This window comes from Haemaphysalis longicornis, unplaced genomic scaffold, assembly GCF_048455015.1.
Source record: "Haemaphysalis longicornis isolate Haplotype H1 unplaced genomic scaffold, Haemaphysalis longicornis Haplotype H1 scaffold_10, whole genome shotgun sequence".
NCBI classification, from domain to species: Eukaryota; Metazoa; Arthropoda; class Arachnida; order Ixodida; family Ixodidae; genus Haemaphysalis; species Haemaphysalis longicornis.
The window spans coordinates 48,063,491-48,083,516 of record NW_027526204.1 but is presented as its reverse complement, the minus strand read 5'-3'; the positions used below and the strand labels follow the sequence as shown (position 1 = coordinate 48,083,516).

The 20,026-nt window shown below is 43.9% G+C and overlaps 1 protein-coding gene across 1 annotated transcript in view; it reads right to left on the bottom strand.

Annotated features, from left to right (window-relative positions):
- The window catches only part of LOC144158459 (ATP-binding cassette sub-family C member 2-like), a 117,841-nt gene that overhangs the window by 34,661 nt on the left and 63,154 nt on the right, over nt 1–20,026 (bottom strand). The window contains exons 12-15 of the mRNA XM_077689340.1: nt 18,843–18,918; nt 17,979–18,192; nt 12,404–12,714; nt 1,908–2,240 (exon numbers count right to left, since the gene is read on the bottom strand). Of these exons, the coding sequence (XP_077545466.1) occupies nt 1,908–2,240; nt 12,404–12,714; nt 17,979–18,192; nt 18,843–18,918 (934 nt within the window). The remainder of the gene's footprint in view (nt 1–1,907; nt 2,241–12,403; nt 12,715–17,978; nt 18,193–18,842; nt 18,919–20,026) is intronic.

Sequence of the window (20,026 nt, the reverse complement as noted above, 5' to 3'; positions counted from 1 at the left end):
AGAATCAGCACTTTGACTTGCCATTGTTTACGGAGAATGGAGTGTTTCGCACACCCGAGCAGTATATAACATGTGGAGGCTCTGTAAAAAGTTCTTAATACTGCCTTCGTTCCACTTACGTTTCGCCAACGTAACAGGGGATCTGCAGGCACAAGTGACTTAAGTAACCAAAGAACTTAAAAAAAACTCATTGTACTACTCTAACCTGACAGTTTGCGAGCAACACAATCAGAAGTTCACAAAGGGTCTATCATTCTCGTATTATTATTATTTATTATACCTCAAAGGCTCCTATTGAAGCGCTTTACATGAGGGGTGAACACTCATAGGTAACAATGTGGTTGATGGTCAGCACAGAATGCCTTCGATAGCTTCATGAAAATGGATGGGACTGGAGAGGACAACGGCGTCGACTGGTACATCGTTCCAGTCTTTTTCTGTTTCGATATATCGGAATGCTGATGGGCAGAGGTGAGCGTCCTTCCTGGATAAACAGCCAATAGGGACTTGATGCGGTCAGAGTGAGGGTGAACTTCTTCAGTGACTGTAGTAGCGACGCGTGAATGATAAAACTTATGACACAAGCATAGCTGCTTAACTTTACGCCTTGTTTCGAGTGGGGGAAGATTAGCTTGGCTTTTTAATTTTTTGACGCTTGTGTTGCAGGAGTAGGCCGATGAAGTAAACCTTGCCGCAGGGTTTTGTACAGATTAGAGTGCATGAGGGAAGTTAGAGAGGTGGGGATCCCAGGTTGCACATGCGTACTCAAGTTTAGGTCGAACTAATGTTTGATATGCTATCAATTTGGCGGATGAGGAACAAAAACGCAAATTACGGCGGAGATAACCAAGAACGCGATTAGCATCGTTGGTCACGTTCGAAATGTGAGTTGACAAAGTCAGATCCTGGGTCGAATCGTTGTAACATATCCAGAGGTCGAATCGTTGTAACATTGATTGATTGACTGTGGGGTTTAACGCGCAGACGCAACGCAGGCGATGAGGCGCGCCGTAGTGGAGGGCTCCGGATTAATTTTGACCACCTGGGGATCTTTATCGTGCGCCGAAATCTCGTACACACGGGTGTTTTTGCTTTTCGCCTCCATCAGAAAAGCGGCCGCCGCGGCCGGGAATCGAACCCGCGACGAATCGTTGTAACATATCAAAAGTTTAAATTACATTTGCATCATTCTTTTGCCCGTTCCTTTCTCGTTGCTTTACCCGAGATCACACTGCCGCATCCTGCACGCGCAGCTTCCGCGTCGCGGAGCGTGCCTTAGTTTTTAACAAAACTTCAAGAAAATACAATGAAAACTACACGATAGGATAACTACTTAGCGGTGATTAGGCAACAGATAATTCCAGTGTCTTCGCATTACATCCCCAGCTTTCTCGCTCAAAATTCCGTCCTCTCAGGAACCTAGAGAAACCACTCCAGGAAAGTGATATTCGGTATAATGCAAGCAGTGAACGTGCAGATTAAAACTCTGAAATGGCATTCTAGGATTATGAATATGTTTTGTGTAATTTGCTGCCGAATCCTACTCCTTATGCATTTGTATGGGATAGTTTCCATGGCTGCGCAGCTTAGTCGCGCAACGAGCTAGACTTGAAGCTGTGAACAAAGCAAGAGTTCACCCCCAATATTAGCTGCGAGAAATTATTTTATATTTCGCCAAACAACTCTAGAGTAATCACTGTTGAAAGGAATGTCATGATCGGGAAAGCAGCACATGTGCCAGTTTCGATATTCATGACATTTTTAATTCTAAAATAAATAACATGAGTTTATTCCAAAGTGGTAGATACCTCTGCGTTCATTCATTCTATTCGCAGAAACCCTATTGTAAGGGCATAAAATGCCTCAAAAAACAAATAGCACAACTAAGTAACGGAATGCACGCTTACGGAAGTGGCCGAGCTGAGAGCCAGCCCCAGACTGCTCGGGTCTGGTCCTTCGGGGCCGCTGAACACGGTGCTTGATATCAGCGTGCACATGACCACCACGAAGCCCGCAGTTGAAGTAAGTGCACGAGTGAAGCTGTAGGAGACAAGGAAGCACGAAAACCCGCGCGTAACCTCGTCTGTCAGGCGACAAAAGTGTCGGCGAAACCGGTCAGCGACCCCGTAAGTGCGGACGCTGCTAAGTGCATCCACGGTCTCCGTGACGTGCTGCAGCAGGCGGGACATACCCAGGCTCTCGCAGAAGCGGGCGTGATGTGAAGCCTTCACTGCGAGGTTCTGCAAGGAACAAATTTAAAAAGGGAGACGTGGGCCCCCTATCGTACCACCTGTGGACTGGGGCGGTATTTTGTATTGGTTTTCTGCCATGTCGGTTATTCTTTGCTTAAAAAATAAAAAACAACAACACTTAAAACCGTCCGGGCTTCAAACTCGTTAGAAGCCTGACACTACCAAGCAAGAGTTTTGTGCCAGCATGACGAGACCGCATAAACCTGTTCCTGCTATGTTTTTAAGGTACGCCTTTGCATTTAAACAACCTTAAAAATGTTACATAATGTATGTACGCAATCGCGCGAGATGCGGCGGCTGCTGTGATATTTTAAGGCCTTTTTGGTGCTACATTTTCCCGCCATCTGAGGGCTACCAGTGCTGTCCAAATCTTGTGAGAAGGTATATTGGTCAACAAGGCCTTTGTGTGCGCAATAAAGTACTTGCAGATAACCATGCCGTCGTAGAACGCCACGTTACTATAGAGCTCTTGCAATGATACACCTCTCACAGTAAATACAAAAGAGTTCCCGTTAATTCTACTGGTCCTATACAAAAATATTCAGGAATCCTTCCGTCTAATACCGGTTTCATATACCAACGTATACGAGTTATTCGAGGCTTCGCTAGTTCTATATAGGAATGTATGGTTCATGGCTATATGCAATACATGGTTAATGGTTCATTTTGCAGCAAACCGTGCATTGCGGTTGTTTATATATGTTTTGCTTTTACTGCCCGGCTGCGCCGATCTGTGTTATGTCTGTGTCTAGGGAAGCGCGTGTTCCATTCTTTCTTTCTGTGCCGCATGTGTTGTCTCTTCTGATAGGGTGAGCGTTCCGAACTAACGTAAACAGCCTAGAATAATCTGCTTGGATCTAGAATGTTCTGGATGTGAATCGACGGTTCGAGAACCACGCGCGCCGAAAGATAAAAAGCCTGCAGAGCAGACGCCGGGGTATTCGACTCGACGACGCTCGCCTACGCAAGTCACTTTGTTGACTGCTGCTTCGCCGCCTGTGTATTCTTTGAGTTGTTAGGGGAGCACAAGTTCGCTCCAATAAACTTGTTTTGCCTTGAAGACGACTGTGTCATCTTTGACTTCATGACAATATGCAATATATGGTTCATATATGGTTCGGCAGTATATGATTCATGGCTCAGAAGACCGTCTTATATGTACTGGCCACACAATTTATTTGGTACAAAAGCATATACAAGGGGTATGTAGGGGCTGTTGGCTCTCGTGTTGGTCCTATACAGATGTATACGAAATCAATTTATGTCTGTATATGACCTATACAATGTGTACGGAAGCCACTAGCTTCGAAGGGAGGGTCTAGTGGCCTCCTGCGGCAATCTTGTGCAGGACCTCTGTTCATGCTGATTAAAAAACAGTACCCGTAAATAGACAGAAGGTGTAACCACTGTAACATAAATTTAACCGCTTCTGAATACGACCGCAGCCTAAAACCTGTTCTCCGCACAGCAGGAACTAGATCGAATCCAAAACATGTCTCTTTTCTGGAAGAGGCACGGCTGGCAAGCTGATTTGTTTCTCTAATTTAAAGCTAAACATTTGCTCCTGAACAGCTCCACGTGTTGGGCGTTCGGCAAAAACGGTGCACCGTGTGATGTTCAGCATACATTTTCCGGCAATAATGTTTCTTTTTGACTAGCTTGTCAGAATTTCTGATTCACGCCTTCCATTGGCTGAACCTTGGCGTATAATGTTGTGCTAAAACATAAAACCTTCGGCAATGGCGTTTGTGCAGCATGTCTTATGGTTGCTGCCACCGCAGACATTGCATGATTTGTTTGTTCGTCCCCTTCTCAAGCAAGAACATAGACTACACGGCGACCATATGAGGGATCTAGAATTATCTGTGGGGCATTGAGTTGCACTCGACAGTGAAAATCGGCTCTTTACGTTTTTGTGCAAAGAGAGAGAGAAAAATTAGGCCTGCGTGTGCCGGCCCCCCGTCACGGCGCTGTGAGCGAACTCTTTAAATGGGCCTAGACAAGAAAGAGCGATAATATCTTTGCTGACACATCGGTGGGAATTCCCGGTGGGAAGCTCCGCAGTTTTAAGCTTTTCCGTAAATATTATGCAAGCCTATTAATTTCCCATGTACACACGCAAGGCCGTACACGACAACCTCTCCAAGACCCATAATTAAGCCTACATGGTACTCCCATCCTAACCACCCCTACAATTCGTGTTCTGGGACTCACTATCCAATCACACCGCGCAGGCATGTCTACTGTTTACGAATCACAAGGAACGCTATCACAAATCACATACCTAATCAAACGCATTGCTAATCGTCGACAAGGACTGAAACAAAATTACCTCGTGCGCCTCATTCAAGCCCTACTAATTAGCCGCATCACATCCGGAACTCCATTTTTGGCTCTCAAAAATAGTGAAATCCAAATACTCGATATAATAATCCGGCAAGCCTATAAGTTAGCACTCGGACTACCACCGACAACTTCAACTGTCAAATTACTACAGATGGGACTTAATAACACCTAGGACGAACTTCGAGAGGCCCCTCATGTCAACCAGATCGAACGGCTCAAGCTCTCGCACACTGGCTGTCACTTCCTCCGTCGCCTCGGCTGCCAACTACCTGCCATCTGCCATTTGCATCTCTGTCGCCGCAATACCCAAGAATAGGCACCCCCTTCATAACCAGGGTTACCGACAAGCCCCGATTCTAATGGTTCGAAAAATGCTTCAAGTCAAGCCACGAGACATCCGCTACGTTGAGGCAGCCAAATATGCCGACAAACCAGCCTTCGCAATTTCAACAGTAGACAACTGAGGAATTGCACTGACTTCCGCAACAGTAATTTGCAACGACTCCACAGCTGCAGAAAAAATCGCAATAGCCCTCGCAGCCACTACATGTCAAGGCATTATTTCCACAGTCACAGATTCGCAAGCTGCATGTCGCCATTACACCACCGATCACATTGCCACCTTAGTCTTTGGCATCCTACAGTCCATCCCTAACCCCTTACCTCTACATTCTCTGGACCTTGGAACATCAGCCTCTGGAGGGGAATAAGGCGGCTCATGCTGCCACCCACCCGCATATCTACCGGGCGTTCCCCTACAGCACTTCAGCGTCACCGTCAAAAGCATACCATTCCGTGCAACAAAAATGCAAAGATAACCTCAAACACTACCGCCTCGAACACCACATCATACCCCACCCCACGACAAGTTGGCTAAGGAAGAAGCCACCAGATATCGCTACCTTCAAACGAACACCTACCCGCATGGCACCGTACTCCACGCCATTTACTCAACTTCTACTCCGCCACCTGCAAGTACTGCCCCCAACCCTGCACACTCTGCCATATCATCTGGGCGTACGCCCGCAAAGCATCCCTCCCCCCCTCCCCTCCCCCAACCATGAGCACTGGCAGGCATGCTAGCCAGCCCGGCCCCCGGCGATCAGCTTCGACTGGTTGAAAGGGCCCGCCTGGCAGCGACCGCCCAGGGACTTCTGGACTGAGAAGACCCCCAAACGCCATGAATCCAGAACTAATATAAAAATAAAGCTGATCCCTTCTCCTGCTCCATTTTAAGAGTGATGTTTTACACAGTCGTTTTGAAACGCGAACGCTTAAACTCGGTGTTTCACGTGGTATTCTAACTGGGGAGTCTAAAAATCCGTATTCTGCAGGGATACATGGCCAGCGCAACCAAGTTATCTCGGGACACGCCATTTCGGTTAGTAAATGGGCAGCTATGAATGTCACTGGAAGGTGAAGTTTTAAGCTACAGCGCAATACTTGAATTCTTCATCATGAGTGACTGGTTTTGTGTTTAAAAGTTGACAGCTTCTTGCAACGCAGGAAAAAAAGTCCCAAGAGAATGCCGGTGGAGGTTCACGCACGAAATAGTGTCATCCTGAGCAATCATAAACTGCTATATAGTAAAAGAATAAATTATCTTAACGCCTCCAGGAAGCCCACCGAGACAAATAACGTACGCGGAGCAGCCAGTAAAACATTTATCAGGACTTACTGCTTCCTAAGTGCGCTCCAATATGAAAGTCTCGGTGGTCCGTAGACTACATTTGCTGCGCCACACCAATTATCCTTTTTACGATTTGCACGAGCGGTCTGTAAATCATTCTGCACGAGCAGGTACCACAATAAAAATATATAATGTGTAAACAAAATCTTATTCCGCGCCCATATATAATTGGTCGTTGGCCAATACCAAAGTCGTGGTATGGGCTGTGTGTAGCGCAAACATTTCGCCCGAGTACTAATGTTGAAAGAACTGCACCCAGAATAGGCAATATCCAACACTCATTTTTGGACGCCCGGTGCAATGTTTTTTAGCTTTTGTTACAATTTTGGTGAGGCTTTCTTCACACGTGCTACATCCTACGTATATAATGCGTTTTTCTTGATAAACGCCAATTCCCGTGAGCGGCTAAAGGCGGTGAATGCATCGTTGTGCGAACACTGATCTGGTATACCAAATGCAAACTGCACTGCTAAACTACCGATTTATTTGTAACGACACGCTTTGGAGGGACGGTCCTTTCATCATATTTGCCTCGTAGCAAAACGCACGCATCATCGTTGCCTCGTAGCAAATGCACGTCACATTGACTCATTTACAGGGAACCCTTTGATGCCGTTTGGGTCTCCCGCAACAGCACTTTCAATTCCTACATGATATAGCTTGGGTATGTAGAATAGGGTCCTAACTTCGTACAGAGCTGCTGTATACCAAATATTATTTTTTTCTTGTGTGTGATTTCTGCCTTGTGTAGTTACTAGCCTCTAAAACAGCATTCTTCATACCGTAAATACTTAGACAATTTCGCTAAATCATGAGCCATGCGCTCTCTGGAAGTTGTTAGCATTCACAAGTTACGGCCTAAAACCTTGGATGTTTCATATGTAGTGTTCCAATCTAGTGTGTTTCATCCAGGCATTTACTGACTCGGAATTTTTTTTTTGTGGGCATGGGAGAGCGGCCGCCATGCGGTTCCGCTGTTTTCTCCTCTGCTATCTTGCACAGGTTGGTCCGCGCCCCTTTGTTTTCGAAACGCTCCAGCAACGTCTGCTTGCTTCTCGACTCATGCCCAAGTACTTTTCTGTCATATTTTGCGATTGTGATCTCGTTGTAAAGTTATTGCTCATAGGTGCTGATGTTGAAGAAAACCCAGGACCAGCAGATGGCGTAAAGGGGGATAACCATAACGCTAATGATATCTTGTCCGTTCTGAAATCCCTCAACGCAAAAAATTAAAGCATCTCATGTAAGCTTTTCGAACACATAGTTTATTCTCACCTGATTAAGTTCCTCGAAAACAACTCGTTTTTTTCTTCATGTCAACACGGCTTTAGGGAATCGTTTTCTTGCGAGACCCAGCTCATTTCTTTCACACATGACCTTTTCTCTACTCTAGATACGGATCTTTTGTTGACTGCATTTCCTTGGACTTCTCCAAAGCATTCGATCTTGTCTCTCATCAGGTACTTTGCATGAAGCTTCAAAATTTAAATCTGGACCCTAATATTGTAGCTTGGATTGAAAGCTTATTCTCTAATAGAACACAATTTGTAATCGCTAATGATTTTGACTCTTCTTTCTGTTCAGTCACATCAGCCGTGCCTCAGGGATCTGTACTCAGCCCCCTTCCCTTTCTAATTTAAATCAATGATCTACCCAGCTTTAACTCTTCCGTCAGATTGTTTGCGGATGATTGTGTACTGTACCGAACCATTTCTTGAAATTCGGACTCGTCACTACTACAGTGTGATCTAAACAAAGTGTCTACCTGGTGTAATAATTGGAAAATGCCTTTAAAGAATAACAAATGGAAAACAATGAGAATTTCGCGGCTTATGAATTCTCCTGAAGCTTCCATTTACACTATCCAAGGCTAGTAAAGTACGTTGTTGGGCTAGTTGGTCGATCATTATTAACAGATGTATAGCGCAAAAAAGACGAAGGACAAAGAATGCACGAGGACGAAGCGCTAACTTGCAACTACTGGTTTATTGAAAGTAGCACACATTTATAACAACAGCGTACATGATAACAGACAACCTACGGATACATATCAGAAACAAGAATACATTTTTGATACCCCACTACACAAACTTATCGTCCCCTTCCCGAGCCACGGGCTTCCAAATAAGCAATCTCCTTTGCCGATAAAGCAATTGATGCTCGACTAATGCATCCGTCTCTGGCTTTGTGGATTTCTAGCGCTTCCACTATTTCCCTGGTCGTTTGGTTCTTGCTTTTGAACAAAATCTTGCACTCTGAAAACAAAGGCACGCATCCACAATCGCGACAATGCTGCCCAATGTGGCGCTGCTTCTGACGCACGTTATAGTTGTGCTCCATCAACCTGCAGTTTATGCATCGACCGGTTTGGCCTATGTATTGCTTGCCACACCGAGTCGGAAAGGAGTACACCACGCCTTCTGCGCATGGCACGAACTGGTTTTCGTGCTTTATCGAGCACCCTTTCGGTTTTTGGCCAACTGGATTCGTCTGTTTGCAGAGCAGTGATAGCTTGTTTGGCGCGGTAAACAAAACGTCGACCTTAGCGCGCTTCCCAATCTTTTTAATGTTATGGGATATCCTGTGCAAGTACGGTATTGCCACTCTCTTATTACGTGGTTCGTCAGCTTTTTGTGCTTGCCCTTGATTTTTAGCGTCATGTTTATGTTTTGCGGCCAACCCTTCACCCACTGAGATAAGTAAAGGTTTTGGATACCCTGAGGCAGAGAGACGTTCCTCTTGCTTAGTAAAACTTTCTTTTATCGTGTGAGCGCATGATTTTTCTAGAGCGTTGCTGAAGCACAGCCGCACAATACCTCTCTTAACAAGCTTCGAATGCGCAGAGATAAATGGTAAAAGGGCCTTCTTGGCACGCGGTTCGTACAGCCAGCAAACACGTTCTTGGTAAAAACGGATCCTAAGATCTAGAAATTTTATACTGTTTTGTTCGGGAAACTCATGCGTTAAAGTAAGAGGGCTAAGATACTGACTAAAAACTGATAAAATGGTATTAAAAAATCTTTCAACTTGCCCGTCGGCTGCGTCAATCAGTACTAAAAAATCATCGACATATCTAAAAACATTAACAATTCGAGGATCACCCAAGTCTTTGGACATAGCGTTGTCACATAATCCAAGGTACAGATCGCTAATGACAGGGGCAATGCAAGAACCTATACAAATGCCTTTTCTTTGCAGGTAGGTGCCATGGTCCCATTCCGCGTAGGTGCTATTAAGATAGACATCTAACAGTTCTAAAAAACCAGCTACACTGATCCCAGATGCATTTTGGAAGGCAACATCGCCATACCTGTCAATGGCATCTTCAACACAACGAAGAATGCCAGCATGAGGCAACGAGTAAAATAGGTCCTTAATATCAACTGAAAAAGCAGATAAACTTTTCTTCTCATTACATTTTAAAGCATCAATCACTTCTTCAGAATTTCTAATCATGTACGGATCTTCGCATTTTAGTTTGTTGAGCCTCTCCTGTAAAAAGAGCGCTACTGACTTTTGCCAAGCACCCGTCTCTGACACTATTACTCGAAGGGGCGTTCCCACTTTGTGTGTTTTGGCTGCAAAAAGCAAATCCAGGCTGCATTTTTTTGAGTTGCTTATACTATGAGTAAGGCTTGTTAAATTCAATTGCTCGCACAGGTTCTTAGCTCTACGTTTAACCATTCGCAACGAAACCTTGTCGTTGCGAGCGAACAACGCATCTACTGCCTCGGAAGCCTTTCGCTTAAAAACATCGTTGGGCAAAACGGCAAAACCCCCTTCCTTGTCCGCAGGCAAAACACACAGGCCCAGCTGCACAAGCGAAGTTGACACTTTCCCCAACGACACACCGTCCTTGGAGCACTCGGAGTGTGCCAGGACATCCACTCCTTGTGATACACACATATCGCCTCCGTCCTCAGAAGCCAACCTCGAAACGTCCCTCACCATTCCCAGCAGCTCCGCGGCGCTTTTCTTCGGTTCCATGGCATACTTTGGACCGAGCTGTAGCACCCGGCGGGCGTGGTCGGGGAGTGCAGCGTCGCCGATGACATGAACTTGGTTCCCAGACCGCGGGGTCTTGTCTGGCTGTGCTGACCGCAGGAAGCCCAGGGTGGTTTGCCACTGCGACTCGGTCGTCCAGTTGATCAGCCGGCAATATTCACGCCACTTGACCTTGGCTGTTGCAGCCTTCTCACACTGGCTCACACGGACGAACAGACAGTCCCTATATAGACGGGCTTGTCTTAGCCATTCGGTCCGCAAGATCCTGCAAATCCTTGTGCCGTGCCCTACGGATGGCTGGAAGCCACCGAAGAGGGCCAAAACTTGTGGGGGGAGGAATTTCTTCCTGATGCAGAAGGCAAGCGTACGTGCCTGACATTGAGCGTTGGAAGCCAGCAGAACGAGAAGGGGCGGGTTAAGCGAAGAACACGAGAAAGGGCCCATATAAGTAGCAATGAAGTCTAGTAAAGTACGTTGTTGGGCTAGTTGGTCGATCATTATTAACAGATGTATAGCGCAAAAAAGACGAAGGACAAAGAATGCACGAGGACGAAGCGCTAACTTGCAACTACTGGTTTATTGAAAGTAGCACACATTTATAACAACAGCGTACATGATAACAGACAACCTACGGATACATATCAGAAACAAGAATACATTTTTGATACCCCACTACACAAACTTATCGTCCCCTTCCCGAGCCACGGGCTTCCAAATAAGCAATCTCCTTTGCCGATAAAGCAATTGATGCTCGACTAATGCATCCGTCTCTGGCTTTGTGGATTTCTAGCGCTTCCACTATTTCCCTGGTCGTTTGGTTCTTGCTTTTGAACAAAATCTTGCACTCTGAAAACAAAGGCACGCATCCACAATGCGTGCCAATAGCGCTTCGTCCTCGTGCATTCTTTGTCCTTCGTCTTTTTTGCGCTATACATCTGTTAATATCCAAGGCTGCCAACATAAACAGACTAAAACGTATAAGTATCTAGGAGTCCACATAACTCATACCTTATCTTGGGAGCACGTGAACTACATAATTAACAATGCTAACAGCACCCTTGGGTACCTCCAACGTAACTTTTCTGCTGCTTGTTCTGACCTGAAATGGATGCTTTACAAATCACAAATCCGTCCCAAACTAGAATATGCCTGCGCGTACGGGACCCGGGATTCGATTATCTTACTAACGGTTTAGAATCCGCTCGAAACCGCAGCGCACGTTTTATCTTAGCCAACGAATCTGGCATGTCAAGAGCAACATCTATGAAACTCACCCTTATTCTACCCAACCTTTCTTTGCACAGAAAAGTAGCTCGGTTAATGCGAACTTCTGACTAGTCCATCATATGTATCACCACGCGCTGATCGTCCCTTCAAGGTTAAAGTTCCGCAATGCCATGCAAATTTATTGTTTGATTCCTTCATCCCGACAACATCCAAACAATGAAACCACCTGTCAACCTCAATCGCCACAATCACCGATGCTCGCCCATTTCAACCTGCCGCCGAACGCTACCTTCGTTCCCAGTAAACATTTTTTTTCTTTCTTGTTGTCTACACACGTGCATTGTATGTTCGTCGAACACGTATTCGGTCTTCCTATCTTTTAGGCTGATTTCCTTTTGGTAGGTGGGTTTATGTTTCATGTGTTCGTATGTTCGCTTTGTATTTTCTTTTGATTGTATTTTCGGCTGTATTTTGTAATTCTATGCTGATTTTATTTTGTAGGGGATTTTATTTGCTTTGCATTGGTTCGTATGCTCGCTTTTTATTTACTTCTTTGTTTGGGCCTGTATATTGCTATTAGCACTGTTTATTTCTAGAAACATTATTGTTTTCTACATACAAAAAGCATTTCCAGTGTAACTTGAATAATCACCCCGTGTACAATTGTTTTGTATACTTGCAACATAACCACTCCCTTCTGTAACGCCTTCCGGGCATTAAATGTATTGAAATAAATAAAGAAAATAAATAAAAGGAGATTCGTAAGCAACTGAACCCATTCGTAGCAAGCGTGAACACAGATGCGTTAATTAACGTTCATTATAGGAATATTTCAATATTTTTGAACTCAATCCTACAATTCCAACGAGAAGGTATTACTCACCATTCCGAAACCGACCACAAGGGTCGCAATGAGCGTAATGCCGAGAATAACTGGGGACTGCGTTCCCACAACGGCCACTTTGGCGAAGGTAATGAGCGTATTCTGGAGGCTCTGCTTGAAGCTGAGGAAAATCCGTGAGTCGATAGCTTCGATGTCTGATGAAAAGCGGTTCAAAATGCGGCCTCGTGGGGATGCATCGAAGAAAGACACGGGACTTTGCAGCACACGAGTTAACATATCGTTGTGCAGCGACGTCGACACACACTGCGTGCTTAAGGCCAGCAGTACGCTGCCGAAGACTCTTAAGGCCACTGCAAACCAATGGAAATCGCAGGAAGAATCAGTCGCATGAAACAACTCATCCAGCACGAATATGTTTTGGTGGTGGTGTATGAGTACTAACAACAGTGAAATGCGACCCGTAGGGTCCCCCTGCGCTCCTGGTCGGTGCGTCCATACTTACAATAGAGGAAGATACGCAACACTATCTGCATAAAAGCTATTCCTCAGTTAAAAAAGTTGTGGTTTGTGGTATTCCCGAGCGTCCGCTTTTCATGCCTTCCTTTCCTCCTCTCGATGCACTTAAAGCTTGAATTCCAAACATTACTTCAGGATATGAAGTTTTTCTCGCGTGAATATTTACCAGTATATATCGAATTGCATGTACGCGATACTATACAACTTTAAATATAAAAAAAACCAATGAATACACCCAACGTGAAGCTTCTCCTCTTATATTTTGTAATTGTTCTCGTCATGCACGTGTCGCGTTGATAAAACTAACCCTTGGCTTGCCTTACTTCGAGTTACGTCGTAAATACTACTTTCGCTTATGTCTTTTATAAAAGATTTAATATTTATTTATTTACAGATACCTTACAGGCCCATGGCGAGGGCATTGAGTAAGGGGGGCTAACAAAGGCATGAGTACAAGTTTAACAAATGTTACTTTACGAGATTTCTACGAAAGAGCTAATCTTTCCAACATCATGCTTATCGTGGAGCACATATAAAAAATTCGAAGTTAAGTTCCTGCTGGTCGCACCAATGTTTATTTTAATTGGTGTTTACCTCGAGCAACGAATGACTGCAAGCAACCTCCCCGCCACTTTCGCTGCCGCCATTGACGCCATAAGCTTCAAGAAGGTTGTGAACAATTTATTTGAAATATTCACCTCCCCTCTCTCAACCCCCCTGCGTTGGGAGTGCATAGTAAAAAAATAACTAATAAGTACAACTTTTGCATGCCTGAAATAAACAATCAGATAAATATAGCCTGGACTCTGTAGATAACGAGTACGATGCACAATGTTCCCCGATAGAAGCATGGCTCTATTGTGATGTCTAGCGCACAAGTGAAGTTGTGCTACTTCAAGGCAGATAATCTATCTACCCTCGAGATTTATTCATTAGCAGGTTCACTGCCCTACCGTAGTATCCTCAAGGCCTGTTGCAATTGCCCTCAATGTTTAAGGCTGGTATCAAGGTTTAAATCCCCGTTTATCTGCACGTGATTAATGATAATTTGGAAGACATTTTAGCAAGGTAAACCTTTTTTGTAATAACTTTAAACCTGTGAACCATAGAGTCCTGGCAGCGATTACCAATACCAGAAAAGTGCCACTGTATCCCGTGTAAAACAGCAGGTACTTCCTAACGCAATTGCGGAGTAGGCGTCTGAGGCGTTTGCGCAGCGCGAGTGCTTCACGGAAAAATCGTACTAAATCACCAGAGCCAATCTCTCACGATTTATTTATAGAGTTTGTTGCTCTGTGTCAAATCTTGTGAGTGTGGAGATGCTGTCATAGGTTTCAGTTTAAAGTAGGGAGTTCTGTTGTGCCGTCAATGGTTTACCTAGTTCAGCACGGTTACTTGTGGTGTATTAAGCTAATAATAATAATTTTGTATAGAGCAATCCTTAAGCCCAAAGAGGATTTAAGTTACAAGGTGGAAAATTCGCAATTGTTTAATAAAACCCATTACGCGGGAGTTATAGAAGGTAAACGTAACATTGTAGTAAACTTGACGTCTTTAATAATTTTGACAAATACCTCATACTAACTACATGTTCTGCCTTTACTGCTGGTAGCCCGATTAAAATTCTTCGCTTTTGTGGAAATTCAAGAGACACAAGTCACAGAACCAGAAAATAGTAATGTTTAAAGTGACACTCCAAATAGGCAATAAACATCTAGCGCTTTTTGCTCGAAATACAAATTTGACAGCTGGTATTATTACACTGAATAATAAAGGTACCAGGTTTTATTACGACATTTGTACTGATTCATTTTCACAGCGCACAAATAACGGGACAAAGGGAGGAAAACACTCAACAAGCACTGGCAAAAGTATTTCCTCCCTTTTGTCCCGTTATTTTTGCGCTGTGAAGGTGGATCTGTACCAACTAGACTGGTTTTCTACGCGACATTTGTACGATTGTATCATTTACTACTGAAGCATAGTAACTGGGCATTAGGGGACAGTACTCCCTCAAGTGGGCGTAACTAACGTAAAATTCTTCGCGAACTCTCGTACCAATGAATAACGGTATCCTTAATTGTTCAGGAATCATCGTAGCCATGTAAACGCGTAGTCATTCAGTCTATAGCATCGTGAATAAATCAACATAAAGAAATACGGCATCTTGTCTATTATTGCGCCATAAGTTTCGAATAATCTTTCGAAGCAGTGAACAGCAACTGTCTCGTTTTTCTTCAAGATGCTGCAATCCTTCACATTAATCTCACTTGGAAAATGATATCAATGTTCCATATTTCGTATGTGGCGTTTTTACATATTATTCGCATCAGTTTAATAATATTGCATGAGATAGGATCTCTGCTTCTCTATCGCTGGAAAGTGTAGCAATCCTGCTAACGAAAAATCCTAGTTGTCTGGATGAAATACACTCATTAAAAAGGAAGATTGTAGCCCATTAGCTCGCACCCGCTTTATCTGTTATCATATACAATTGGAACATCCATATAGGCCCTGAAGCTTGTTAGGGTTACTGTATTCAAAACAGAAAATCCTTGAATAGTCTCGAATTATCGGCCAATTTGTGTGTTACATTTCTAGTGTGATAATCTAAAAAAATTGCATATCTCATGGTAAAGTATCTCATGGTAACGTTAACCGCTCAGTAGTGCTCTGGATATGCTAATGAATATGTTTAAATTTAGATTGGTTACCATTTCATGTGAAGCAACACTGTTGCACATTTCACAAACTACTTTGTCTATGAATGGTTTTTCTGGTACTAATGACGTTAGTTCATTTTGTTCATGTATAATTGTAGCTGTTTTTCTTGTGTAACAGTGGTCGACATCATGGTATTGGAGGTCCCCCAGCCAGTTCTTGTAACTTCGGGAACTCCTCCTGTTTTGCGCATGAACAAAACAATAGTAATAACAAAAGTAATTCGCACATATCACAGAAGACGTGAGCACAAGACTTTGTAATTGTTTAGACAACTCTTGCCTCGAAGTGTAGCCTGGCATATGTTTATTTCAAATTTTTATTCAACAAAGATATAGTATTTCTCAAAGAGTTTTTCGGGGCTGTTTTACACTTTTTCGTTAAACACACCACGAGCTGGTGCTTGAGAGATAACCGATTTATTCTGTTTAGGTAATTCTTTAACTACGCTGGGTGTTTGCAATCGTGATGCTCTCTAGTAAAATGGTATAATTCGTTCATCGTTCAGTCACCCACAATACCCAGTCGACACGTCACCCTCCTCACGCAGTCTCAGACTCTCTGACATTTTTAAACAAAATAAGACTTTGGGCGCCTGAAGATCATGCGAAATAGGTGCATGTACAGTAATTATTATGTTCAATATTACTTCAAGTAAGCAGGGTGGAGAATTCATCTTATTTGCACAATTGCACGAAAAGGTAAATTTAGTTGAGGGCCTTAGCAATATGGTGGTCATTTCGTTCATGCGACAGCGTTATGATTTTCAAGAAGACGAGTAAGTTTTGTGTATGAAACAACTCTGCTTTTTTTCCAGCTGTCCTAACGAGTCTAAAAATAAGAATAATAATAAAAATGATTAATCCAAATAGCCACTGCTATTACTATACCCGGGTACAACTCAACGGCAATGAAAGCCTCATCACCGCAGCCAGACGTTACTCCACGCCGCGGAAGTAGTGCGCTACTGCGAATATTTTGAAGATGGCATGAGCTGTTTCTGTGATTTTGTGGACTTAATATGCTTTTAAATTGCCGCAGCGACGACAAACAAACTACGGAAGAAAAGGCAGGTGATATCAGTCATTCATAGCAATGTCCTTTCAAAGCTCGCACTCCCGTGGAAATCCGGGTCCGCCACTTAGGCGGGGTGATCAAGTATATGAGCTATTGCCGTTCTTCACTTGTTCCCGCATGTAATAAATAGGTAAATAAAAAGTAAATTAATGAAAATAAATAAATAAATGTACAATTTAAAGGTCAGCTATAAAAGAAATTGGAATTCGGCCTTCCTTTACATCTGCCATTTTACTATAAGCCCTACGAACAAAGTTAGTCTCGAAAATATCTAGGAGTGCCTTCGTGCGCTCGCTGCTTCGGCGATCACTTTGGGACAGGCGACGGGTATGCGCCGTCCGTCAGAAGACTGCAGTTTGCCCTGAGCGAAAATTTCGCATTGAGGACAATTGTAATCGTCAGCCCAGTTTTTTGTGCTCTTAATCCCTATATTTAAAGCGCCGCGATTCGGCCATAATGGAAAGTTATTAGTTATGTTACTGAAAACAAATTATTCCATCCCTGCCATTCGCGAATACTATCGTACATTTAAACACCAGTAACATGATCAGGCGTTGAATTGCGTCGGAAAAGGGGCAGCTGATATAAATAAGAAGTATCTACCACTGCAGCCAGTTGCTTCGCCCCGCAAATACTTCTTTCGAAGCTCGAAAACCTCGAATTCGCGCTTTTTATCGCCCTTATTGCCCTGCAGCCGTAATGGGTTAAAGCAACGCGCAAACATTTATTAGAGCGACAACGCAGGCTTTTCAGTAATAGTGGCAATATTGTCTGTTCGTTTGTTTGGTGTTATCTGTTTTGTGAATTCTGGGCAGTGAACGTGGGCTTAGCCCGTCGACCTTTAAGAGGTGAAAGGGTCAGGAAAATCCATACAAACTCACCTTTATTAGGCTACATTTGTCCACCCAATGCAAAGATGGTTTACACGAGCCTTAATTGTGAAATCGTCCACGACCGCATATAGAAGTACCTTTACCGAGCCGTACCCCACGTCATTTGAGGTGGGAGTAACGTTGTGAACCCGCCATGGTGGGTCTGTGGCTGACGCGTGGGGCACCTGAACCCGAGCACACGGGTTCGACCACACAAGCAGTGGTGCTGTTTTGATGAAGGTGAAAAACGAAAATTCCCCTTTGTGTAGATTTGGGAGTTTGTTGAACATTCTCAGCTGATATAAATTATTCTAGAACCCTCTACTACTATGCGCTTCATACCCCCGGTGTAGCGCCAGCCGATAAAGCCCACATGGAACAAGAACTGAAATCTGCGAAGTGGCAGATCACCACCACGGACAACGTACCGTCGACAATGCACAAAAGTACAAGGCATTCAGCCCAGTAAGTGTTCTGTGTTGATGGCCGTACAGTGGAACCAGTGGTCATTTCATCTGTCCATCCCTTGATGACAAGTTGCGCCATTCCAAAGGCGCATGCAGCACATAGGAAAGCAAGTAGTCCTACGGGCGCTGGCCACCGCATCAGTCGTATCAGGCTGCACACCAACTGCCACCCTGTCTAGAGGGGAAAATAAAGCGCTCGTCTTTATAAGATGTTCCTTTTTGCAATCTTTACCACGCTGTAAAGCAGCAACCAGCCATATTTATTTACGTTTCACGAACACATACTAGCGTTCAAAATGCATCAAAATATTTCTTGCAGCCTCATAATTTCGTACTAGCTCAGTTTGTACCAATCTATGACTAAAGAAAAACCCAAACGGACCCTTCAGTGGGGTTGTTTTCTCAAAACTGGCAATGCATTTATGCTGATTCAGTGACTTCTTTTCTTTCCAAGGTACCGATGCGTAGTGCAACCCTGATTGTTTCCTAAGATATCCTCAACGACCTTATCTGAATTTTCTCCGCCTGCGGCACGACGCACTTCGTAGTTGTGCATTGCCCAAAAACGTTATAAATAAATGGCCCAAATGCCTCTTTATTAGAGACCTAGATTCGCAATGGAAAATCAGTTAGTGCGGAACCCCTATGCAGGGGGACTTCGTGGTTTAAAAACGTTGCTATGAAATATTAAAAATACACCAGTTTGAAAAACTCCTGTTCGGAATTAAAAAAAAATAATTCTTAAGAACTTTTAAATATACATGCACTTTACAAAAGTTTTTACGAAGCTATAGCTTGATAAATGTCATTTTTTAGGCTGCTCACTTTACTAGATGCTCCCAGTTCCTCTTCCGTTACTCTTCCAACTGTGTTCTTTTCTTCCATTTGATCCTTCATTGTGCTAAAAGAACAGAACATCGGTGACAATGGGAGGGGAAAACACAATAAGTGCATTGAAGCTGCTGCAATTTTGTTGGTTTTACGATGATCAATTCTTATATTTATTATCAGCGGGTTTGTGCTCTCCCAATATGTGAAGCCGTTATTGTGTCTTAGATGCGGAGTTAACTTCCCAAGTATATATCTCGTGAATATAGTGTACTGGTTTAACTCCGCCCAACGCTCCAAGAACAACATGCAACCCTTTTTGATTCTACCCAAGGGTCATAGATTATTTATGTAAGACAACCAGTCTTCCATGCACCAAATATAAGACATCCCGCCAGCAAAGTAACTTTAAAATTTACGAAGTGATTGAACTAAATTCTCCGCATTAGGCTTATTCCAAAGCAGCAATAAAATTGCCCTAAGCAGAAATATTTTTTTGGTCAAACTAAAACATTTAAAATATTAGTGAAATGAACTTAAAGGGACACTGAAGTGAATTTGTCAAACTCCCGTTTTTGCTTGCACTGCGTAGACTGGCTCAAATTAGCACACTTTTCATCGTTTATCCGGTTGACAAATCGGTAATTATTTTACAAAGCGCGAAAGAAGAAAAACTACCATGCGCGGTTTGCGGCGGCCGCACCAACTAAAACTGTGACGTTAGGAGGAGCGGGCACCGTGATTGGACGATGCCCAAGGTGAGCAACCTAACAAGTTTCGGTTTCGGTTTCGGTTCTGTAAAACACAACCGGTGGCATTGTTGGATGGGCATTCTCAATAACTCAGTAATCACCGTACCGCGCTTCTGCCATGTTGTCAGCTGTAAAAATGCATAAAGATAAGCCTCCCAGGACGGTTTGGAATCGTAGCCTTCACTAGCCGAGACCTACGCAGTGCATGAACGCCCTCCGCGTACCCGTAGACGCCCAAATATCATGCGCTTTTCCCCCATATTTGGAGCTTGCCTCCCTCATACCTGTATCGTAAAAAGCGTGTTCGCACCAGGCCAAGGGTCTGTTAATTCTGGCCTGTGCCCACTGCCTGCAAGAGTCGGCGCTTATGGCAACAGCACGCCAACGACAACTCGCTAGCGCGCCAGTGCCAGCCTGCGCGCGTTTTGT